At 45.9% G+C, this 25513-nt stretch overlaps 1 protein-coding gene across 1 annotated transcript in view; it reads left to right on the plus strand.

Moving 5' to 3' along the window:
• Window positions 1-3150: 3150 nt before the first annotated feature.
• Window positions 3151-25513, plus strand: part of C7H19orf85 (chromosome 7 C19orf85 homolog) — a 57838-nt gene continuing 35475 nt past the window's right edge. Inside the window, exon 1 of the mRNA XM_078653696.1 lies at window positions 3151-3419. Within this exon, the coding sequence (XP_078509822.1) occupies window positions 3217-3419 (203 nt within the window). The 5' untranslated portion in view covers window positions 3151-3216. The remainder of the gene's footprint in view (window positions 3420-25513) is intronic.

Below are 25513 nucleotides of genomic sequence, written 5' to 3' on the forward strand. Positions count from 1 at the left end.
GATAATGATGAAGCATACACCTGGTGTTAATGGTGCCGCTTTGCCGCATGAGTGTGACCGCGCAGATACGGAACCGAAAACTAAACCAAAATGAGAAGTCAGATTGTGAAACAAAGAGTGTGAATCAGAAAGGCAAATGACTGACTGAATGGATCCGTCATGCGAGCGCTGCAGCGAGAACTGCCTCTAGGCGCTACAGAAGGAGCACGAGTTGGATGATAGATGTTTGTTGAAGTCTACATCTGCCCGCCAGCTCCCACTCCCTGTGGCCCAGGGTGAGTGCAGCGTTATCCACAGCAGCCACTGGTACCAATCGGTGAGGTCGCTGCCCTTCTACGAGGGCCTGCAGATTGAAGCATGTCTGACGTAGCGAAATACAGTGGATTTGCCCAAGGTCACAGAATGTGTCAGCCAGGAAATGGAACGTCGTCAGGGTCTGGATATAATGCAATAGTTTTACTTAGGGCATACGTTCTTTACAAAATTAAGTAGGGAGGAACTAACCAAGTTAGGCAGAATACAAGTGACAGCATGGCTCATGACATCATAGTGCGTGACACTGCATGTGACATCAAAGGAAGTGACATTAGATCTTAACACCACAGGCATATATTTAGCAGTTCTATCATGAGTACATTTGAGGACATTACAACATTTAACCAGTTAGATTTTTCGTTGGGGTTGTGCCAATAAAGTGACACAACTCCTTCACAAAATATGGGCCATAATTTATACATTTGTTTTAGAAAAAACTCTGCCACAAAGAAATTGGCAGCAAGGAGAATGGTGGCAGTAAATCTCTTCTGCTTAATTGGTTACAACTTCAGCGTTTTAAAATATCTTATGGGGTTAAAGCACCTGCTGCAGAGATCTTTGTGAGCCCAATACATCTCAGGCAATAATAATAATGGTAAGATAACTCTGGAGGTTAATGCATTTGCGGGAGAGATCTGGGATTTGTCTAGCCCCAGTTTTGAATAAAAGTAGCATTGAGCGTTAATGTGTCTCCTGCAAAGCACATCATACAACATGCAGATGACATACTTTTATTTTATGTAGCTAAGTGAGTTACTGGCTTTAACACAGCGGTCATGTTTTTACTTGCAGTTCATAAATTGTAATCCTCCTAATATATCAGTGAGCCACGAAGGACATGTGACTCCTACACCTTGTAACCCTCCTTTTCTTATGTAACACATCCTCTACACTGATTTACATGCATATGATTTATTGTCAATGTATAATGTTTATGTATGATCTAAGGCACTCGGACACCCTGCATTGGGATGAGCAGCGCTATAAAAGAAATAAAACACAATAGTAGTATTTCAATTCTTATTTGCGTAAATACTGGGACAGCCCAACACATTTGACATTCTTACAGTGCATGTATATCTCTTATTTACTGGGATGAACAAAGTCAAAAGCATGCCTCTTTTAAGTACTTGTAAAGCAATAATAAGCTGTGTCCATGTGTTTCCCCTCACTGCATATAGGTGTAAAGCTCCAGATAGCGCCCAGCCAGGAAACTGATGGCCACTTAACTCCGGCCTTTGTCTTGGGCCAGCAGGAATTTAAAATATGAAAGCCCCCTCCCCACCTGCATGTCCCAGCTCAAAATGAAAACAGACAACATGGGGTGCTGCTGAAAGTTTTCTGGTGTCTGAAACCAGGTCATAATTCCACTTATTCTAGTGGGTTCGAACTTTTGGTGGTGGTACTCGCATTTTCCCCCGACTTGTGAACTGGTTATAGTGTATATCACTACCTCGATGCATTAATATAGAGGACCATGGCAAGCCAGCTGTTATCCATACTATAGAACGTGCAACCAGAAGTGGATTCCATAGTGTATTTATTAATTCCCTAGTGTGAAAACATCACATTTTAGCATCTTCAGAGTGCTTTAAAACAGTAAAAAAAATCCTTTAGCGATGTTACTTATATTTTTTCACCTTATTGCACCCCCCCAACATTCTAATACTTATACATGCTTGAGTCGCATGCCTGTTGTCAAATTTCTCCAATTTGTAAAATGACTTATATGGACTGGGGTGACCCAGAATCAGCCATCAACTCAAAATCAAGCTCTGGTTAAGATTTAAGATTTTTCTTTGGTGCAGTAGCGTCCTCAGGACTCTATCATACATGCCAACCCTCTCGATTCAGGCAGAAAACGACTGATTTCAGGGCTAGTCTTCCGCCTCCCAATTCCTGCAAGTAAAAACCCTATTCTTTGGCAGGCTTCAGATGGCTGGGGCTGGTCTTGTGCAATGGGTAATTTATGGAAAAATAAGTGCCAAGGCTCTCGTAAGGAGACAGCGTGCACCGACCTATTGCTCCTATTAGCTCCGCCTATATCAGAACCAAGTACTAACCATGAAACCCTGCAAGTGGGGAGAGGCTGTGGTGTAATGGTCAGAAATGCTGACTTTGGAGCCGGGGAACCAGGTTCGGGTCTCAGAGTAGGCTCAACATCCAGCAGTTCTGGACAAATCACTTAACCTCCTGCTGCCTACAAAAACTTAATGTGCCCTTAACTGGTGCTTATGAAAAGCACTCTTATACCTTTGGGTCGAGTTCGCTTTATAAGCACTGGTGTTGACGATAAAGTATCAGTGCCTAGAACTGGAAACCGCAGGCTCAAATTAAGAAATGGTCTTGTATAACTCAGTGTATGCACTGCCAGTAACCTTCTCCTGCAGGTCAGTGCACCACATATCTGTCACGCTTTCTCTGCCTGTCATAGCGATTTCTCTGTGCTCCTGACAGGTATGGAAAAAAATTATATTTGAATTTCTGATATCTGATCCTGCTGCTCACACCTGCAAGTCCCATACATGCCAATAGACCCGACGCAGGACTCAAAATGGGAGAAATACATTCTCCCGAATCTTTTTTAAAAATCTCCCACTTTCCTCTTCCAAAATTTTGGCCTGTATGCTATTTTATGGGAACAAATATCGCCTGCACTGTACAATGTGGCCGTTAGATGTAGTTCTATTTGTACTGGTTCATTGTCCTTAACTACTGTATCACTGCTCTCACATTTCTAAGAAAAGTTTAGGTGACCATGGATCAAAATCACTCACGTATTTTATTTTCCCCTTGTGTCTGTGCCACTTGCTTTGTTTGCATTTAAATCTCTGTGCTTTACTTGAAGGCCAAGCTCAGAAAGGACGTTAAGCCTTGGAGAACACCTCAACCTATCCCAGGATGCACCAGCGAGCCACCCAGCAACCGGCGCTGAACCTCTTCCCGTCCCAGGAGGTGACGTTCTATGAGTGCGGCCGCGACCTCTTCACCTTTGTCACGGTGGCCTCCTCCCACATCATGCGCACCCTCCAGAAACCCAAGAAGAGCCGCCCCACCAAGAGGAAAGTCAACCACCGCCGCTTCCTGCAAAACCAAATCTGCAGGTACGGAGGGAGTGTTGTTCCGTTTGCACGGCGATGTATTGTGGTAAAAACGCAGAGGTGGGGTCCAGGCGTTTAATGTGTATGCCGGAGATATTATGTGAAATGTAATGCTTCAGTCTTATCTGCTTTAGACCTGGATGAAGAGAAGATTGGGGGCAGGTTGATCAAAACTTTGCGGGGTCGCAAAGCCACGCAGAGCGGTGAAAATCTTGATCGAGTCTTTCCTTTCCTGCTCAAAACTTTTTGCACTGAAAGGCACCTCTAAAAGAGTGCTAATAACAGGGCTGGTCTGGCCATAGCAGGCACCGGGCGTTTCCCCGGTAGGCCGCTAGGGTGGGTGTGCCGGTTTTGGGCGCTGGGGGGCCGTTTTCGTTACCGGGGGTCGGCAATATCGCCCCCTACAAACTGCTCGGCGGCACTCCCCATCACCCTGCTGGGGGGAGGGCAGCTGAGCAGTTTGCCAGGGCCGGTTTCTGTTCCTAGTCCGGCCCTTGCCAATAACACTTTGCTCTGCTTTGCACTACTTTGAGATACCGTGACCCAGGCATGCCAACCCTCCCGATTCAGGCGTGAGACTACCGATTTGAAGGCTAGTCTCCCGCCTCCCGATTCCTACAAGCAAAAACCCGATTCCTCAAGGGTTTCAGCTGACAGTGCTTGGTATTGGGTAAAGTGCTAATTCTTCCAGCAAAGAGTGGCGATGCAGGGGCTCCCGAAGGGATGAAAAACAAACAAAACGTCATTGACAAGGGAATCGTCTTTTAAAGACATGCGAAGTACTTGGGGGGGGGGGGGGGGGCGTTTCATCCCGGGCTGCTACAAGGGATGGGTGGTGACGGGTGCATGCACTGCCAACAACCTGCCAGGCCAGTGCCCAACACTTGCATCACCCTCTCTCTTTCTGCCATTGTGCTCCATGTGCATCTGAAAGGGAAGACAAAAACGTGCATTTGCGTTTCAAATGTCCGATCCTACAGCAGCACACTCCCAAAGCTCACACATGACAGTACCCCGATTCAAAGCCCCATTCTCCCGATTTTTTTTTTTTAATCTCCCACTTTGCTCTCCTGAAATGTTGGCATGTATGCCGTGACCTACCATCCGTAATTTTCACAGAATGCCCGTAAATTTGCCCTAAAGTCTATTGTCCGAGACTGATGTCTTAACGGATGGCATTTTTCTATAATATTTGCCTTTCAGCTAAAGTACAAAAGTTCATTTCCACAATTGAAATTCCCCAGCTGAAGTGCAAGGGAAGGAATCTCCCGTGATGCGTTCCGGTGGGAGGGGCAGACGTATAATACCAAGGGCGAGGCTAGACGAGCCCGCCTTTAGGGCCCGGCCCCCCGGCCCACACCGCGCCGCCATTGGTTCGTAGGCCCAGGAGGCTGCCCTATGGGCAGCCATCCTGGGAAGTACTTCCGGGTCAGGGGGCGCGTGACGCACGTCCGGTGGGGGCGTGGGGCAGAGGCCATGACCTATTTAGGTCTGGGTCACGGTCAACTCGGCCTCTTTCCCCGCCTGCGCCGGACCTGATCGCCCACTCCCTGTCCGTTAGTCAGCTAGTTTTAATCTTTAATCTTTAATTTAAACTTAGGTGGCCCAGTAGCTTCCCCGCCCCATAGTCTGACCCCCGAGAAGGACATTGACGGAGTGCCGACGAACCTCGACGGGCAGCGGAGGAGAGAGCGCCGACCGGGTCGCCAGGTGAGGTGCCGGGGTTAGCTGAGGCTGGGGGCGGGCGCGGGTCCGGGGCTTGTTTGACGCCTCCTCCAGCTGCAGCCCGGTGAGGTGTTGGGAGCGGAGAGCGTGGTGCGGGCCCGCGTTCGCCTGCAGCGGCCTTAGGAAAGGGCAGCAGAGCTCCGGCGCCGTCGCCTGGCGGCAGGGTGGGTGTGGGGCGAGGGAGAGGGGTAGCGGGACTCGGAGTAGTAGGTAGCTGTGCAAAGAAGGTACCATGGCACCCAGGGGGCAGAGCCATAAGCGCAAGGGCAAAGACCCGGAGATTGCGCAGTTACTGGCCTTGCTCCTCCAGAAGTTTAACGGGGACGACGAGTGCAGTGAAGTAGAGTCTGAGGGGCCCCATTCCGATCCGGAGGGCGAGACCCCGAGCATTGCGGAGCGCCCACGCAGGCGTGGTGTCCCGCCCAAAGCGGCGTTCCCTCCCCTGCCCAAGAAACCGAGGGCACAGAATCCTAGGGGCACACGTGGGCAGAAGAAGAAAGGGAGCGGTGGGGGAGCGGGGCTGCCCCCCCCTCCGAGGGTTCCTTCGCCGAGTGCCCCCCCATTGGCGCCGCCTGCACCCGTAGCTCCTCTTCCTGCGCCCCAGGCGCCAGTAATCCCGTGGGCGGCGCCTCTAGCTCCAGTAATTCCGGTTTCTGCGCCACAAGCGCCTGTAATTCCTGTTTCTGCGCCACAAGCGCCTGTAATTCCTGCACCCGTAGCTCCTCTTCCTGTGCCCCAGGCGCCAGTAATCCCACTGGCGGCGCCTCTAGCTCCAGTAATTCCTGTTCCTGCGCCACAAGTGCCTGTAATTCCTTCGCCTACACCACTAGCGCCAGGGGCCCCTCTACCCGCGCCTCAAGCGCCTGTTGTTCCCCCAGCGGCACCAGGTGCTCCGGCGATACCCCCGGCCCCTGTGCCTACAGGTGACATCTTGAAGGAAATCTTGGGGGCTATAGCGGCGCTGGGATCTCCCCCGGTGCTTCCTGAGAAGGTGGCAGTGTCCCCGCCAGTGGGGGCGTGGGGCAGAGGCCATGACCTATTTAGGTCTGGGTCACGGTCAACTCGGCCTCTTTCCCCGCCTGCGCCGGACCTGATCGCCCACTCCCTGTCCGTTAGTCAGCTAGTTTTAATCTCCCACCCACCCGTCCCTTGAGGCAGTGATTTGGAGGGTGCGTTGCGGAAAAGAGACATTTGAACACTGATAGACTGGAAAAATGGAGTGGAGTCCGCCTTGCGCACTCCCTACGCCAGCACTGAGGGGAGAGAGGGTAAGCTCTCCGCAGGGGGATGGAGACCACCGGCTGGGGAGGCAAGGGCGTCAGGTACGAGCCTCATAGCAGCGTGGTGGATGAGAGGTGGGGCCCTGGAAATGGCGGACAAGGACCCGAGGGCTGGGGCCCATCGCTCGTGGGGCGCAGGTGGGTTGCACCTGGCGCGGGCATCGTACTTGGGGGATGCGAACCTAAGGGCCCCTTGGTGCTGGGGGAAGCAAGAAGTTATGAGCAAATAAATACAAGTTGAAACGTATAATAAAGTTGATGAAGAAGAGTTGATAATAAAGGAAGGAGGTTGCTCATAATTTGAGAAATGTATAAACGATTTACATGTCATGTTTATGAAGTGTAATTAAACATGGCCTTTTAAACCCACCTGTTCCCAAGTGCTTGTTTTGGTGGGTAGGCGGGTGTGGAGCATGCTGGGGGATCCGGGGCCTAAAAGAAATCTTCGCTTCCCTAAAGAAATGCAAATGGGTTGATTGGCAAATGTAAAGGCTGTTTGGAATTGATGGAATCACATGAAGCTGCCTGATGACAAGATATTTGCTTTTTGCGAGATACTTTAAGTGTGTTCCAAGCTAAGCTATGGAGTGCATGCTTTTAATGAACAGTTAAAAAATGTTTGTACTAGATATAGTCTGTATATTACTATTATCTATGCTTCAGAAGCACTTTATATCTTTAACCTAAATGTATATACGCATTTAGTGGCAGCTTATATTATACTGTGCATAATGCACGTTTAAAATAATGACTTAAACATTCATAGTGCTTTCAGGGACCTCCAAGGACTAAAAATGCACTAGTCACTTTTCCCTGCTGCACCAAACAGGATTCAATCCTGTGAGCCTCTGGTTGCACGCATAATACATCTGTAGTGATCACATTAACCAATAGAGGTTTCATAACATAAAATAGTGCATTTCCCACTGATCACTTTAACGTTTATTCATTTTTCAGTGAGTTATTGTATATGTAATCACCTGACAGTGAGCCATCAACAAAATAGTTACAGAATATTTTTCTCTTTTTAGCCATGCGTTTGATTACTTCTCTGCGCTTACTGACTCCGCCCCCATGGCAGGATCCATACTTTTTTTTAATGCACTTCAACAGGTGAATTGAATAGCTTCAAGGTGGGGAGCCAACAAATTAACAAGGATAGGATAGGATAGGGATTTATAAAGCGTACCAAAACCCGAAGGTGCCAAGGCGCTGAGCGGATAAGAAGAAGAGAGGAGAATGAGCGGCTGCTGACTAAACTGAGAATATTCAGGTTTTCAGTAGTTTTTTGAACACCGGAAGGGATTCCACCTGGCAGATCGAGGAGGGTAGAGTATTCCAGAGTTTGGCCGCCGCCACTGAGAAGGAGCGGCCGCCCCATCTGGCTTTGCGAACTCCAGGGAGATTCAGTTTTCTCTGGGATGAAGATCTCAAGGTCCTCCCAGGCTTATACTATTTAAACATGCCATGGGTCTGGTTCGGTACTTAGAGCCAAGCCATGATATGTTTGTTGTGTAAATTATGTAACAAACATCATGTAAAATATGATAAAATTCACTAAAAATGTATTTCTTTAATATGAAGCACATTAAAGTCTATTAAATCAAATAAAATAGGTTTTTACACAACTGGTATTCGAAACTCACATATTTGAAAGTGCTTTCATCCACGTTAATGAATAAAAATGCGTTTTTGTGAAGTAAAACATTTGCCTAAGATCACACAATTTAAGCAGGGAAGTCGCAATTTATCCCTGTTTTCTAGTTTAACTTTGTACAAATCAGCCAGGGAATGGGTATTTTTTTTCCTTATGTTAAGAGCATCGGTTTTATTTCTTTGTGCGTTTTTCAGAAGTTTTTATATAGCGTGAATTTGACCCAAAGGTATTGGAGCATTTTACTTGAGCACCACTTACATTGCCTAAGGTCACACTCATTATTTACAGGCATGGGGAGATGAAGTGGTTTACCAAGAATCACAGGATGTTGAGCCGTTGCAGAGACTCAAACCTGGTTCCCTAGTTCAAAAGTCAGCAGCACTGTCCCTAATGCTACAGCCTGGGTTAAGGCAGAAGCCACATGAAAGCGTGGCTCGTGACAGGATCGAGGTTCCACAGGACCTCAAGCTGAGCCAGAGCCAGGTTTCTGGCTCAAGCTTTCAGTGGCTCACTCACCTCTATAATAGCTACATAATGTCTAAAAAGCTAGTGATATTAGCATGTGGTGTCTTGCTTTCCCTTACCTTCTTTAGGAACCCTTTGTTGTATATTGTGTCAGATTAGTCTGTGATCTGTATTTATTTACCACTGTATACTATTCATCTTACAGAGTTGTACAAAAACACTGTCTTCTGATCCTAAAGGGGAGTGAGAAAAATAAATGAATGTAATTAATGGTTTAAGTACAGTATGTGTGACCAGGAATCCCGGGTTCAGATCCCAAATTCCCTGCTTGGCTAAATTGTGTGATCTTAGCCAAATCAATTTATTTCATGTGTCTAATTTACTTGATACATTTGAGAGCACTTTCAAGTAATTCAGTTTAGATGGACTTTGTACAAATTAGCCTGGAATGTTCCACCTTCCTTAACAATAATACTGGACATGATGTAAGGGACACCAGACAATTGGTTCACTTTGTTCACTCCTAGTGTTGTTAAGAGCAGGGTTAATTCATGTTTTTGGGTTCAGGTTTAGAAACTTTTACTCCAAATAAATATCAATGCAATGTTGTTATCTAATGCATTAAACTGAAACACTGCCATATGTTTTTTTAAAAGATTTTATTGTTACATGCCAAAAGAGGTTACATAGCATGATAGTAGCCAGGTATGTGGTAATAGATTCTATCGTGCAAGTACAGAAGGATAGTGCTGGGCTATAGCATACATGTGTTACATTTTTATCTGTGTAACAACGGGACACTTAATGACAGTCCCTCTCCAACCCCAGGGCTAGTTGCCGCTGCTTTAACTATCAGCGTAGCGAAGCAGAGCAAGGAAGCCGGTGGTGTTTAGGAGCAAGTGTCCCATAGGGGAAATCATTATTGTGTGTTGAAGATAAGCGCCCTTAAACCATTGCCTGGAGTAGTTACTAAGATGTGGCAAGAACAACTACTATATAGAAACCAAGAGTGCATGTGTTGGGGGGCAGGTGGATTATGGTGGGAGAGTATTATCCTTGCTCACCAAAATATCCCATGCCTTTGCAATCAAATATTTTATCAGACCGGCTCATTCCTCCCTATGTAACAGGGCGCTCGTCGATCGATACCAAGTGAGTGAGACCTTGGTCCAATAACCGGAGGAAGTGAATCCTTCCAAAGCAGTGTAATATTGGGTTTTGCTAGAAGAGCCAGTTTGAGAAACTTGGCGGAGAGTTTCTTGCATGTAGGGTGGAGGAACATGCCCACTAGGACCACTTCTGAGGAATTTGTTAGTAGGTTGCCTATTATCTGAATTAAACGCCGGTTCCTGGTTTCTAAGTCGGATCACACTATGTCCGAGGTCACTTGGGGCTCCACGGTGACTTTGAAGGTTTATGTTTGAATCGCGATTGTTTGAGTGAAGAGTCTCCAAACCTTTTTAATTTGGATAATACGCTTTATTACACGTCGAGATTACTTTCCTATCAAACGATAATTGATAAGTCTAGCAATAGCTCTGAAGAACCATACTGCTACAACCTTTTCCCTCTTGAGGCGGAAGCCGGGAGGTCTCCCTTCTATTCTTTACACTTTTAGCTGTGTATTTTAACCTGCGTGGTATTTTATTTTTATTTTGTGTAATTTTGACTTGTGCTCTGCTTGTGCTTCGCGCTTGATTTAAAAAGCGTTCTGTTGCCAGCAAAAGACTTCCTAGCGCTCTTAAGCGCCTCGTTTGCCCCCCTCACCTTGCCTTGGGTATTCAGACCGCCCTCGGCCGAGTATTGACGCCGAGGGCTGGGATCTGATTTTGGACGCCATCTTGGGGGTAGGACTCTCCGCCCTCGCGCTCTAGTAGCGCTACAAAAGGGGAACTCTTTCCTCCACTCAGGGATAACCATACTGCTACAACCTTTTCCCTCTTGAGGCGGAAGCCGGGAGGTCTCCCTTCTATTCTTTACACTTTTAGCTGTGTATTTTAACCTGCGTGGTATTTTATTTTTATTTTGTGTAATTTTGACTTGTGCTCTGCTTGTGCTTCGCGCTTGATTTAAAAAGCGTTCTGTTGCCAGCAAAAGACTTCCTAGCGCTCTTAAGCGCCTCGTTTGCCCCCCTCACCTTGCCTTGGGTATTCAGACCGCCCTCGGCCGAGTATTGACGCCGAGGGCTGGGATCTGATTTTGGACGCCATCTTGGGGGTAGGACTCTCCGCCCTCGCGCTCTAGTAGCGCTACAAAAAGCTCCCCTTTTCCTCCGCGCAGCGGACGCGTACTGCGGACGCGCCGGACCTGCGCCGGAGTCGCGCCAGAGTCCTGCCCGTCTGCGCCCGTCAGCGTCCCGGCGGCGTTTGGCGTGGCAGGGACTTCTGGCCATTATGCTTTCTTACTCCTCGCAGGAGCTCTACTCCCTGCGAGCCGTGGATGCTGCCTGTCATTCAGTATTCCCAGGCCGCTATAGGGGTAAATATAAGTGCCCTGTTTGTAAATGGCATCCTACCAGCAACCTCCGTTCCACCTGTCCTATTAAGGATTGTAGCATTAAACATCTCTGCCTACTCCTTAATACGAGGTCGCTGCATAGACACACTCAGGAGATCTTTGATCTCCTTTCTACGACCAGTCCAACTTGTCTGATGCTCACTGAGACTTGGCTCAATGAGTCCTCCCATCCGGACATAATGGCAGCCATTCCCTCTGACTATATTATCCATCGACAAGATAGAGACAAGGGAAGAGGGGGAGGTGTCGCCCTAGTTGTGAAAAAATCTTTTTCGTGCACGGTCACGCACACAAACACAATCGCAGGGGCTGACTCTCTCGCCTTTACCCTTTCCTTATCACCCCAGCAAGCGGTGAAGGGTCTTGTGGTCTACAGACCTCCGGGCCCTGTGGGATCGTTTTTTGATGATCTCCAGCAGGCTCTGTCTGTCCTTGCTCTAAGATCTGAGCAGTGTCTATTGGCTGGAGATTTTAATTTCCACATGGATGATCCTCAAGACCAAGATGTTATCAAGCTGTTGGATATTACATCTACTCTGGGCCTGTCCCCCTATATTTTTGGCCCGACCCATGACAAAGGTCATACGCTTGACCAGGTCTTCTCCACTTCACCTATTATGGCGGTTACACTTCTGCCGGTATTATGGTCTGACCATTGCCTCGTCCATTTCGAAATATCTGCCACTGTGAAACCAACGGTCATTGCTACGAGGCTACAGGGCAGCAGCCATAGGGCGTTCCATCGGGTGACACCAGATCTGCTAGCTCAGGCTCTGGTGGATCATCCTCTGTCCTTCATGGGTGATCTGGATAATGACCTTGAGAGTTTGCAATCCTGGCTCCTAGCTAGATTAAATGAACTTGCCCCTTTACAGCCACCTAGATCTGCTACCCAACGGATTTCGGCCCCTTGGTTTACGGAGGAATTGGCCCAATCCCGTAGACAATGTAAAGTCGCCGAACGGGCATGGAGAGCCCATTATGATACTGAGGCTAAACAGATCTATAAATCTATGATGAAATCCTATCATGATTTAATTCTTCAGGGCAAGAAATGCTACTTGGCCAAAAGAATTGAGGAAGCAGCAAACTCCTGCAAGGAGATTTTCTCAATTGTTCGAGAATTTACCACCCCGCGCTTACCCTCAGGCGGAGACCTGGGCCAACACCATTGCTAATTTTTTCACCACCAAAATTAGGCAAATACAGGACTCTTTTGCTCCTAGACTAACGGCTGATCCTCAGATTTTGCCGATCGAGACAGTTCTTCTGTCGACTTCGGGTCCAGTCCTGCTAGACTTCCCGCCCCTTACGGTGTCCGCATCTCTAGCTTTGATGAGGAACCTTAAATCGGGCTCACCGCGCCCAGCAAAATTTCTAGCGAGAATGGCAGATGTTGTCAACCCCTTAGCCAATCCCATTCTTAACCTCTAACCTGAGTCAGGGAGCTTTGCCTCTTCCTTGGAGCAGGCTATGGTTATTTCTCTCATTAAGAAGCCCAACCTGGACCCAGAAGTGCCATCCAATTACAGGCCAATCTCGCTCCTTCCAGCACTTACCAAAATCTTGGAGAAACACGTTCACAGCGTGCTCTCCAACTTCTTGGAGTCGAACGAGCTGCTCCATGAGTCCCAATCGGGCTTTCGATCGAACCTAAGCACCGAGACGGTGCTCCTGGAAGTCTCTGAGACTGTGAAGGAGGTGCTGGACACCGGAGGCAGGGTGATGTTAGTCATGTTAGACCTGTCGGCGGCGTTCGACACCGTCCCCCATGAGGATCTCCTCACTAGGCTACATGACATCGGTCTAGGGGGGACGGTGCTCAATTGGTTTCGCTCCTTCCTAGCCAACCGCCGACAGACGATCTGGGTCCCATCTGGATCTGCCGAAATGCCGCCATTGGGAGTTGGAGTTCCTCAGGGCTCAGTATTGAGCCCTACTCTATTTAACATCCTCATGACCCCTCTGGCGGCACTGGCGGAGTCCTATGGGGCCCGGATCGTCTCCTATGCTGACGACACCCAGCTTCTGTTTACCTGCCACAAGAGTGAAGACTTCGATGGGGAAAGTATCCGTGAGTGCCTTGGGGCTGTTTTTAATTGGTTCCAACGTAACAGCCTCAAGTGTAACTCGGATAAATCCGAGATACTTTTCTTCGGATGCCCATCGGAACCGGATTGGCATGGTTGGTGGCCCGCTGACATGTTCCCCCCAGCTCAGTCATCTAAATGGGCTAAGAACCTGGGAGTTAAAATTGACAATGAGCTTTCGCTCAAATCCCAGGTGGCTACTCTTACAGGAACATGTTTCGGGATCCTCAGGATGCTTCGAAAGTTCTTTCCCCTACTTTCCGAGGAACATCGGAGGATAACTGTTCAGGCACTTATAGGATCCAGATTGGATTATGCAAATGTTCTGTATCTGGGTCTGCCAGAATATCTCTTACAGCGCATGCAGGTGACCCAGAACGCTGCAGCACGAGCGATTTTTGGCCTGCATCGCCGTACTAGTGCCTCAAACCTACTTCTATCCCTCCATTGGCTTCCTATACGGAAGAGGATAATGTTTAAGGCTATGACCCTAGCCCATAAAGCCCTGCATGCCAATGGTGCAAAATACCTCCAGAAGAGGCTGGATTTTTACCGGCCTACACGATCCTTAAGATCGGAATCATTGGCTTTGGCGGTGGTGCCACGTATAAAGAGGGCCCGACTGGGCGGTCGGTCCTTTAGATTCCTTGCCCCTCAGCTATGGAACTCCCTACCACTGTCTCTGCGGGCTACATCTAACTTGCTTGCCTTTAGGAAGGGTCTAAAGACTTGGCTGTTCTCTGGTTAGTGTGCCTCCTTCTTTTAGGTTTCTGTTTTTTTACTGTTATGTCTTCCAGTCTCTCTCAAGGTCTGGAGCACAAAGCGCCGGGACACTCCTTTGGAGTAGCCGTTGTGCTATAAAAGTCCCATATAACATTACATAACATAACATAACAAGTCTGTTGTCTATACCACCAAAGACGAAACACGTGTTGGCGGCTAGATTGTCTCAAGAAGAACAACATCGTAATAAATGAACCTTTGCACCTGTGCAGGGTGGTAGGTGGCCCCAGGTCAGGGGAAGTGTGCAACAGTGCCATATACTAAAAGTCTGAATAGGTAAATACCCTTTTTCTTGCCTGAAAACGAACCTAACTGCCTACAGAACCATGGAGATGTAGTGTGCAGTACAGTATATTCGTTCCACCAAGGACATTAACTTGATTCACAAATAATCGTAGCCTTTAACTATACACAGGGCAATACCAGGACATTGTCCCTGTATGTCTTTCCCTGATCCAAGCAGGATTTGGATGAAAAGTGCCACTGAATTACCGGTGATCAAAACAGCATCACTTCTGCACAGCTTGGGGAACAGACTGCTTCATAGAAACCTACACATTAAAATAAGCCAAACTTGTGCACTAAGTGTTCATGCACTTTAAATATTTATACACATTTGGCACTTACAGTTTATGCAATAAATAGCTTGCTTTTACTTTTTAACAGCAGTTAGTTCATACAAGACATATAAATGTTTTTCATAACGTTCTACTAACCAATCCATATTTGCTTCTAAAACTGTAACAACCTTTACAGTTTTTTATAGCATTGTCTGGTATAGTGGTATTCAAAACATTTTACCACAATTGCACACATTTTGATAGAGTATTGGAGTTATTGGCGTTTTAAAATAAAAGTTGTAATTCACTTAAAAACAGTTACATAAATAATTCATCATTTTCTACCAGTCAATCATAGCTTTTCTATCCCAAAACTTAAAAGAAATGTAGACATTTTTATATTTGATAGATTTTTTAACGTTTATTTACTCTACATGTTATTTTAAATTACATTTGATGTATGCATTGCATATATTTTTATTTTTTAATTAATATGTTGTCTAAAGGCAGCTATAGTGATTACGTTTGCCATGTAAGTGTGTAAAATAGTTTGAAGCAGACCCTTGCCTTAAAGCAGGTATTCCTCAGTGAACGTCTTACCCCAAAGCTAGGATCTTTTACCACAGTTTGGCGAGCCACCATCACCCAGCACCAAAGACCACGGCAAACTGCAGGCCCTGCCTTCTTAGCCAGGGGTCCCTGCCTACCAGCCTGAAGCGACTAGAAAAGTGACAGCAAGACATTTACCCTGAGCAGGAAGACCAAGACCAACATATTAAGACAGACACTGCAACAAGTCCCTGCCAGCCTCTTTCCCTCGGATTTAGTTAGTGAACAATTATTAGAGTGCAGGTGATGTTGTACACTCAGATATCTCTAAGGAGAAATTTGATCTGTGTGCAAATGTGCGATTGAATGGTTGTGACTGGGCAGTGTTTTCTTAATAAAGTAAGTGAAAAGTCGATTTCCGTTTTCCACTTACTTTGTTGGAATACATTGAAACTATTGCAGTAATAATCATAGAAAAATAAAGAAAACCGCCTTAGGAAAAGTCCCATTTATTATGCTAGTAAAATTTATTGCAAATTAATTAATTTATTTACTCTTACATTTGAAGTAAATGTCTGATTGAAGGATTTCACAGAGTCCTTCAGCGGTACTTCTGGGATTCTGCGACTGTTGTTGTTTTAACAGCAGCATACCTGTAATTTAGTTGTGAATTTGCATGAACTAATATACCCCCTCTATGAGTTCATCCGCTTGCTAGAATCACAAATTCATCAAAGTACATATGTCTGTGAGGCTATTTGGTGACTGATAATGAAATTGTTGACATTGTCTTCTATTAGGGTCTCTGAGGACATCTGTTGGGTTTCAGTGGTATTGCCGTCTTTCTTTTTTAGGTCTCGCTGCGATTGCAGGGGCGAAGCCCCTGGTCGCAAAGCGAGCCTATTGCGATCGTGTCAGCTTTCAAGGACTAAAAAGACTTGGACAAGAGACTGGCACGTGCACGCAGCCTGCTGGAATCGGATCAGTTCGCGCGCGTGAACACGCGCTCCGATTCCGGCAGGCTGTTCAAACAGACAGGTACACACACATACAGAGACCCCCTGCCCCGCCGCCGCACACACACACACCAGCGCACCTACACACACGCACGCACACACACACACAGAGACCCCCCGCCGCACACACACACACACACCAGCGCACCTACACACACGCACGCACACACACATACAGAGACCGCTGCCGCACACATACACACACACACACACAAGCGCACCCCCTCCCCCTACAACTAAGCCCCACTTACCGCCATTCTGGACTTCTGCAGCCTCCGCTGGGCTCTCCCTCAGGCATGGGAGCCCCGCTCTCAGGCACTCCGTGGGCACGTGCATGGGCTTCCGAAGACGGAAGTCCCGCCCCACGGAAGGTTTCGGTTTCCTGACTACACTTGTTCTTAAAGTACTCCATGAGAGTGCAGGTTTTATACAGCTTCTGCGTATGCTTTTCTAGGCGCCCCCGACTCCACCCCACGAACTCAGCCCTAGGGCATTTGAGCGCTTTAAGCGAGCACCAGTTACGTTACACAAGGTCACATTTATTAATTAAGCAAAGGCAGATTACGTGATGTGCCCAAGATCATAGAACAGTGAGCAGACACCGGGGCTCAAACAAGGATCCCCAGTTCCAAAGTCGGCAGCCCAGACAATAACACCATGTCCTTTGCTTAGGCAGGCCATGCCAAGCTTCGTACTAACGTATTGTCAAAAAAAAATCTGATTTGCCACTCTCTCCTGGGCAGTCGGAGACAAACATCTGATCATTTCGTTTGGTCACTGCTCGTTTCTCGGTGAACCCTGGACAAACCAGCTCCCATGAATAATCTCAGCCTTTAACTTCGAACTCCTCACCTGTGGATAGCGCCCCGGGCAACAGGTAGACTGTTCATGTAAATCAAGATGATAAAATCTACAGGTGCAAGGTAAAGGGTAAGCCAAGCAGCAGCTAGTGTCCACAACGCTTGCTAAGAGTAAGCTCATTGTTTGCAAAGTGGGCCAGGGCTCCTTCTGCTACAACCTGCTGACGCACTTGCTCTGGAGAGGTGAATTTCCAAGTGTGGCCTGCTTTAAACAGATGGGAGAGTAAGGGAATGATAAAGTTGCCGTGAGAAGAGAAGAATTCGTTTGGAACATCCGAAAAATACTAGGTCACCCTATGTTTTCGACTGCACTCCTCCGATCCTGGTTTTCATTTTCTTTCAATTATACTTTTCAAGTTCGCGCTCTGAGTGCCTGGCGCAAGAGAAATGCTCTAAATAAAGAAATAAATGTGTGCTTGCAGAAAACGGAAGGTGTGGTCAATGGAATATAAAAATTATATTAATTAACTTGTTTGTGCATTCCATGCAGGGCGGGAGAAGTTATGGCAGTACATCCATCGGATTTTTTTTAAGCGGTCCACAGTAAATACAATTTTCATCTTCTCACAATTACCCCCACGAGATTGCTTCATTCATCTCGCCCTGCTTATTGCAAGCGCAGTTAAGGGCACACAGAGGCTCCAATGTTGTTTGCTGTTGAATGTGGGATTTGTTTGCTGATTTAGGATTTTCACCCACAGCCCAAACCTTCATAACCAGACTTGCTCGTTTTAGTTCATATTTGCTACCAGGGAGAGCCAAAAAAAAAAATGTGGAGAGACCGATTTCAACCATTTCTTTGCAAACACTCAGAATTCCTCTTGGTAGCATTTCATTCCACTTAATTAGAGCTTGCCTTTGCAATTACAGAAGGACATTTTCCATATGGAAATCATTCTTGCCTTTTCCACCACAACCCAAACAAAAAAACCCTTACCTAACCCAACCTAGCCCCTTCGAATCTTCAATAGATCCTAAGCAAACAATTCATAGTACGTTTTGCTATCGTTGGGCCCTATCAGTAAGATACATTAGGATCAGCACCTTTTATTGGGCATAACCTCCCCAGTAAAGGAGTCTTGCACATCAAAACATTATGGAAATAGGCTGGTGCCTATACAAAGTAGCTTCCAATCTGCTGGAGGTTTCTATGGGCATCATTCGGTTTACTTGTTTTTTGTTTTTTCTGTGCGCCAGTTCAGAAAGGAACCTACCATGTAAGTATGGGTAGAGTATAATCAAGAAGAATTCTCGATGCTTAAGAGAATTGGCTCTTAAGTGTGGTTTAAAGGTGTAAACTCGAATAATTTCCATCATTTTTAGGTATGCCCTGGACAGCAGATGCCCTGCTTCAAATCACTTTTTTTTAGGTCGACCTGGGCAGCGCTGCTCTGCGAGCTATGCTGTATTGGAGTATGTACTTGAAGCCCCGCCCACTCTCCGCCCTTATTTGACATTGGCTTGTGCCATTGTCCTTCTTAAATGCTGGCATCTGATTTGGTATTAGGCTGGTTAGTCCCTCCTTAGTACCGCCTTATCTTCATTTGTAACCTTCCATGGGGACTGCCCCTTTTACTTCGGTTGTTATACTCGAGTCTTCTTTAGTCTGTCAGCACTATTTTATTTAATGAGTTTCTTATAGTGCAGGCGGGTCTCTCGTGCGTAGTTGTGACCACCAGCTTGTTTATTTAACTTGCAGCAAATGGGGAGCTCTTCAGGGGCCATGGGGGACAGAAGGGGGCAACTCAGCGATGCTTTTCAGTGTTTGGAATTTAATAGGTCTCGCATTTGCGAGAGTTTAAGATATTGGCTTTGTAAATAATCATGCCTTCAATTTAGGTCTTAAAAAACAAAACACAAATAAAAGGCATGGTCATTTACAATGCCAATAGCTCAAACTTGTGCAAATGCGAGACCTATTGCATTGCAGATGCTTGTTATTGAATGCATTGGGATTTGCAATATAAGTGAAGTAACTGAGAATATCATTGATCCTTTCAGTTGCTTTTAGGTTTTGGATCATAGCATTATATATTAATTTTTTGAGGGTATAGAGCACAGTATCCTACAACACACTTCCTGACTGTGGTAATACATCAAATTCTCCTTGATACTCACATGTTCTGGTAAGCTCAGGCATATGTATACCATAGTGTATTTCCAATGTTATTAAGTAATACATTGATAAAATATAACAAAAATTAGATTGCAAGAAGAAAATATATGCATGAAATAAAATAACATGCAAATTTAAAGTCAAAATAGTTATGAGGGTATAACAATTTAAAACTAGTTGATTAAAAAGGTACTCATTACTTTCATACCTGTTTATTAGCTAGCCCAATTTAACAAGTCAAAAAATTTGTAATATTTTTAAATGGATCTTAAAATGCCCTTGTAGTTACACATAAAAAGATATGGGTAAGTTTTAATACTCACTTTTTAAAAACGTATAAATAACTAATATAACTTATACCCACATTAGATTTGACAATAAATTGTTATGTAACTGTCTTCTATTCTACTTTTAAGTCTGGGTTTACAGCCCAGCTGTATGCTGACCTATTGAACTAATTCTGTCAAATGCACTAACGTGGTCTTTAGCGCATCTCAGGCTATTGGCTGTGTGGTGCTTGCACTGAAATGCATATGAGATTATTTGGCATCTCTAAAGTGCACTGAACGATCGCATCAAAACCTTTGTTGTAAATGTCTTCGATTAAGAAAGCAATCCCTTTTTTTCTTTAACTGCAGCAGGCCTTGAATGTTTTAGTCAAGACTCACATTTTACCGACTGGAGCGCTCTATATACTTTGGTTAAAAAAAATAGCATTGGCAAAGTCAATACGTCTGACCGTAATATGCGAGCGCAGGCATACACACATGCTGTTACCTTCCTTTTTCACATTAAAGTGACATTTACTGGCTTTTCGAACTAAAGCTGTAAAAAAATGCAACAATTCATATTTCATAGATTTTGCAATGTTTAAGCCACAGTTTCATGACTTGATTAGAAAAAAAAGTATAGCAACTTTGTTCACCCGTTGTTTGGTGGCACATTGGGGCAGATTTATGAGTTCTGGCGCATCTCTGCCAATCAGCAGGGATGTGCCAGAAAAGATGTGACTCGCAATTCCCTCCCTGTGCCACCACGAATGCGTCGCATTTACAATGCGGAGCACCGTGGTGCAAGGAGAGGGCGATGCGTGTCGCATCCTGTGACGTAAGGGCGGCACATTGCTGGAGTCGTGTCGCAAGCACGAGGCGGCTCCAGCAATGCTAATGCTCAGGGGCGCCCTATGCCTAACATGCTGCGTCACTCCTTACGCCTGCTTCAAACAGGCGCAGGGTTTTGATGTAGCATGGACGTAAAAGTGACTCCGTGAAATCTTGTAGATTTCACTGCGTCACTTTTACGAGGCGTTCCTGCGCCTGAACGCCCACCCTGCGCCGGAACGCCCACATGAAACGTAACACAGGTTTCATGTGGCGCAGGGTTTTACAACGTGACACATCTCCATAGATGCATCACGTTGTAAATAAGGCGCAACATGGCACATAGTTTACGCTGCCGCTGCGTCACAGAAGTGATGCAACGGCGGCGGAAAATGTGGTGCATGGGGCTTGCAAATCTGCCCCATTGTGTGACAAATTCTGGTTGGTCCAGGAAAAATTTGAAAAGGCTATCCAGCTGCTTGTCATGCTTATCGGTAAAAGTGATATTTGTGAGCCCAATTCATGCCATTGGTGGAAAGGGATCTTTATTTATTCAGACGATACTTGAGTCAATTAATGCATTACATCCCAATCTGCATATTTGACACTACTTTCCCTGACATGATCTATTTCTGTGGCCAGGGCCGGACTGGGAACCAAAACCGGCCCTGGCAAAGTTCTCGGCTGCCCCCCCCTCGGGGGGCCGAGCGCTTTGCCGGGGCCGGTTTTCGGCCGATTCTGTTACAGGGCCGATTTTGCAGCTATGCTGCAAAAACGGCCCTGTAACAAAAACGGCCCCCACCCTTGCGGCCGACTGGGGGATTGCCCGGTGCCCGCAACGGCCAGTCCGGGCCTGTCTGTGGCTAAAGTGTGGCTCAGCTCGTGCCATGCTTGGTGACAATTACTTTTTTTTATTTTACAGAGTTTTAAATAGCGCGACCTTGACCCTAAGGTATCAGAGCTCTTTATGTAGCACCAGTTGCATTACACATTCATTTTTGTTAGGCACGGGGTGATTCTGTGATTCTGGGCAAATCACTTAATGTTGAGAATCATTGCTGAGACTCGAACCCAGGGGCATATTATCAAGGGGGTTTATCGCCGCTTTTTTGGCTTTAAAAGCCAAGAAAGCGGAGATAAAATTATCTCCCAATTACCTAGCTGTCGCTAACACCAGTTAGCGACAGCTAGTAGGAGATAGCAACCATCTTGGGCCCCACTTTGCATGTCAGTGATATTTATCACTAATGACATGCAAAGTGGGCGTGCCAAGATGTTAGCGACTGGAAACAGTCGCTAACATCACTATCTCCTATTACCAACTTTTGGAGATATTCGCGCTAAGCGCGAATATCTCCAAAAGCTAACACCTGCCCTGAGCAGTTCTTAGCCATGTTATCCAATGGGAGGTGGATAGCATGGCTAAGAGCATTAGCTCGGTAATGCATGAATATCGCTGACTTTTCAGCGATATTCATGCATTGCGGCCATTTTTTATCGCATTTGCGATAAACCTTGGTAATACCAAGGTTTATCTGCGATAAAAATCGCCGCAGCTCAGCGGTAACATTTTGTCTCTAACCAAGCAATAGCGATTATCGCTATTGCTTGGAAATATGCCCCCTGGTTCCTCAGATTTGAAGTCGACCGCCATAGCCGTTAGGCCAACTCCTCTAGTTCCATGTTTAGGTTACATCCAGAAATATCTTGCAGAGGAAAGCCCTGTTTATGAACCACAATGTGTCTAATATTTCCTCGTTTATCCAGGCTTTCAACAATAGTGGCGCATGAGTGTGAAGGTGGCCTGTTTGCTGCGATGACAAATGTTTTCTTATTTTATGCTAAATTAACAAGGGTCATGTGAAATAGTGCCTAGGTTATGGATGAATTACAAGATTTGAGACTCAAGTTGTTATTTACATTGAAAACTAATGGACATATTCAGCGTGAAATTTCATGACAAATCTTGTTTGGCTCAGGTTAACTAGGAGGGTATTAAACTGACTGTTGACGTGTATAACTTACAGTGTGAAGGCTTCTGAGCTTGACTGATCATCAAGAGAGGTGAATAGCTACTTATTCAAACATAACTCTTTAGAAATGTCACTGGATATGGCACATTTGTCTTGTTTGGCTCAGACTAGTTCATCTGCAGCATATATAGCAGCTGTTTTATAAAGTGTAACAAATAGCTGGTGCAAAGAAGGACCTAAATCTGGGGAATGATTCTATTTGGAAAGCCATGTTTTTAGCCTATTTCTGAAGGGAAGATGACAAGAGATATTTCTGATGTTGGAAGGTTGGGAATTCCAATGGTTGGCAGCCAGAAAAGAGATGGAAACGACCACCAGAGCACCTGGTAGAATACAAGGTATGACAATCAAGATGGCAGAAGTAGAGTTCAGAAGAGGGTAGGATGGCAGAAGGTGAATGTGTGCCTAAGATGTTAAGGCCCTGTATTAGAAAGTGTGCAATGGACAAGGCAGATGAATTTACAAATTGTGCACTTCTGCATCAGTGTCCAATGAAGAATTTTGGGCTGGGAAGATACAGAGGCAAGAAAATTGAGTTTCAAGATAAGAGGGCCTGCAGGGTTTTGAATCATCTGCAACTACTGGTGGAAATAAGGAGACATGCCAAGAGAAAAGGAGTAGCTGTGGTCCATATGAGAGGTGACCAAAGCTGTCTTATGAGAAGAAACAGGGAGGAAGGGAATTACTTTTCTGAGCATCGTGAGCAATGAGAATCAAGCAGCAGCAACTTGACTATGTTGAGCAGAAAATGACAGATTGTGATTAAATACATAGTCCGGGTTACATCTCACAAAAATACGCAGAATTGTGAGAGTTTCTGATTAAAGCGCTTCAGTATTTTTCTTTCCAGCTTCTGCCGTGGGTGTGAGGAGAGCCTCCACTCTGCTGAGCTCCACGGCGGCGGCTTCACTCTGCCATCTTGCCTCCCCAAAGATTGCCAGATGGATGGTTTGTTACCAAAAATCAGAACCTCAGATTAGTCGTGCTTAATTTAATTCAACCATTTAGCTACATCAGGCATACAGGAGCAGAAGTTGTCCAGCCTGAATGCATTTTTTAAAATCTCAAATGGATATAATGATTTGAGTATCATCAGCCTATGACAATATATCAAGAGGAGTAGTGTTATGTTAAACAAGCTAGGACTAAGAGATGAGCCTTGGGGAACCCCACAATTAATGGGTGCAGCCGGGGAACAAAAAGGAAGAAGAAAAACAGATTTAAATCTTGGCGATAAAAAAAAAAGCGGAACCATTTAAGACCAGAATGACAAATTCTAAGATTAGGGACTGGAAAGAAGAATAGAGTATGAAACAGTATTGAAGGCAGCAGATAAGTCCAGGAGGACCAAGCACAAGGGCCATCTTGGTCCAAGATCATTATGAGATCATTAGAGACTGACCATAAGGACGTTTCAGTGCTGCGAGAGGGGTGAAAGTCTGATTTAACTGGATCAAGTGAAGAGTGTGATTCAAGGAAATAAGAAAGTTGACAGTTGACACCCCTTTCCAGAAGCTTCGGAGGTAGAGGTAGTAAAGAAATGGAACGGTAATTACTCAAAACCTTGGGGTCAGCCAAAGGTTTCTTCAAAAGAAGGACAAATAGGACATGTTTCCATATGCAAGGAACTGTTGCTGATCTGAGAGATGAACTGCATCGATCAGGAACAACAGGCTATCTATTGTCAGCAGCTAATGAGAGAATAGATGAAAGGGATGGATCTAGACGGTAGTCGGTTTTGGACTATTGGATATCCCTGATGGATAAAGGAGTGAGTTTCGGATCAGAGTGTCCTCTAGAGGCAGCAGTGGAAAGATCAAAACAAGTCAGGGACTCTACAGAAGGTTGGTTGGCAAATCCAGATTGAATCCTTACAATTTTGTCTTGAAGAAAATGTGAAAGATTGGAACATGGAGCATATTAGCAAGAACCTCCTTAAAATTATTGCAGTTTTAGCGGCAGGAAACTGCCACTAAAACGGCGATAATGGGCTTGCTAATATGTGTTATAGAATTCCGATAGAAGCCCAGGTTAGATGTGCAGGATATCTAACCTGGGCTTCTATTGGAATTCTATAACGCGTATTAGCAAGCTCATTATTGCCGTTTTAGCAGCAGTTTCCTGCCGCTAAAACGGCAATCATTTTAACGAGGTTGTTGCTAATATGCCCCATAGTTCCTGAGTATGACTAATGGAGTTCAGTGGCGGCTGACAGGGTGGTGAGGTGGGAGGGAAAGAAAGTGAAAGTTATAAATAAATTAAAAAAAAATAATTACACTTACTTTCAATACTGGTGCAACATCCTCCTCGCTCGGGTCTTCTCCAGGCATGCAGGCAGGCTCCAACGCGGGACCAGGAAACTCCAGTAACGAATCCTGGTGCTGCTTTCATGCACCATGAAAGAAGCTCCTGGAGTGAAGGAGCCCCATGCTGCCAGATTGCCCAATACTCTACGGGACAGCAGTCCTCTCAGATTTTAGGACAGATCAATACTCCGACCCCAGGCTACACACAAGTCTATGGGGCATGACAAGATTTACTGTCACTCACCATTGATATTTGAACACACCTTCTACACTACCAGTCCATTATAAAGAGAATGAAGCCAATTCCTTTACCTATCAGCTGAATATACATAGTACGAGCCCTGATAAAGTCTGCTGTTATGGTTACGGCACCAGATGAAACATGTGTTGGCAAGTGGCAAGTTCAAGTACCAAAGCAAAATTGGAGATTTGAAATCAAATAAAGAACTGTTTACACCACAACATCAACACTAGAATTTTTTGAATGCTTGGAGAACTCTTGCTAATGAAAACCAGTTTTCCTTTATTGGCATGAACCTTAAATGTTGTGGCTGTTTTATGCATTATGTGTGAATCTCACACTTTGGATCATAGTGCCCCTCAGTGGGTTTGAGTCTCACAATGTCGAGCACAGATTCTTCTAGGGCATGGGTACTCACAAACTTTCTCTCGGGGGCCAAATTTACAGTGTGGTTTGTGGCCGAGGGCCGCACCGGTGGGGGAGGGGTCAGTGGGGGAGGGTGCGGGGCTTGAGCAATAAAAAAACTGGTACCATGAGGTTGATCACTGGTCCCTGCAGCGGACGCCTTCGTCCACTGAGCCACCAGACCCGACATACACACATCTCTCTCTCTCGTTCTTTCTCAGTCTCTCTCTCTGTCTCCCTCCCTCTCTCTCTCCCTCTTCCTCCCTCGCTCTCCCTCGATCTCCCTCTGTCTGCCTCTGTCTCCCTCCCTTGCTCTCCCTCGCTCTCCCTCTGTCTCCCCCCCTCGCTCTCCATCACTCTCCTCGCTCTCCCTGTCTGCCTCTCCGTCGCTCTC

This window comes from Lissotriton helveticus, chromosome 7 (genome assembly GCF_964261635.1).
Source record: "Lissotriton helveticus chromosome 7, aLisHel1.1, whole genome shotgun sequence".
In the NCBI taxonomy this organism is placed as follows: Eukaryota; Metazoa; Chordata; class Amphibia; order Caudata; family Salamandridae; genus Lissotriton; species Lissotriton helveticus.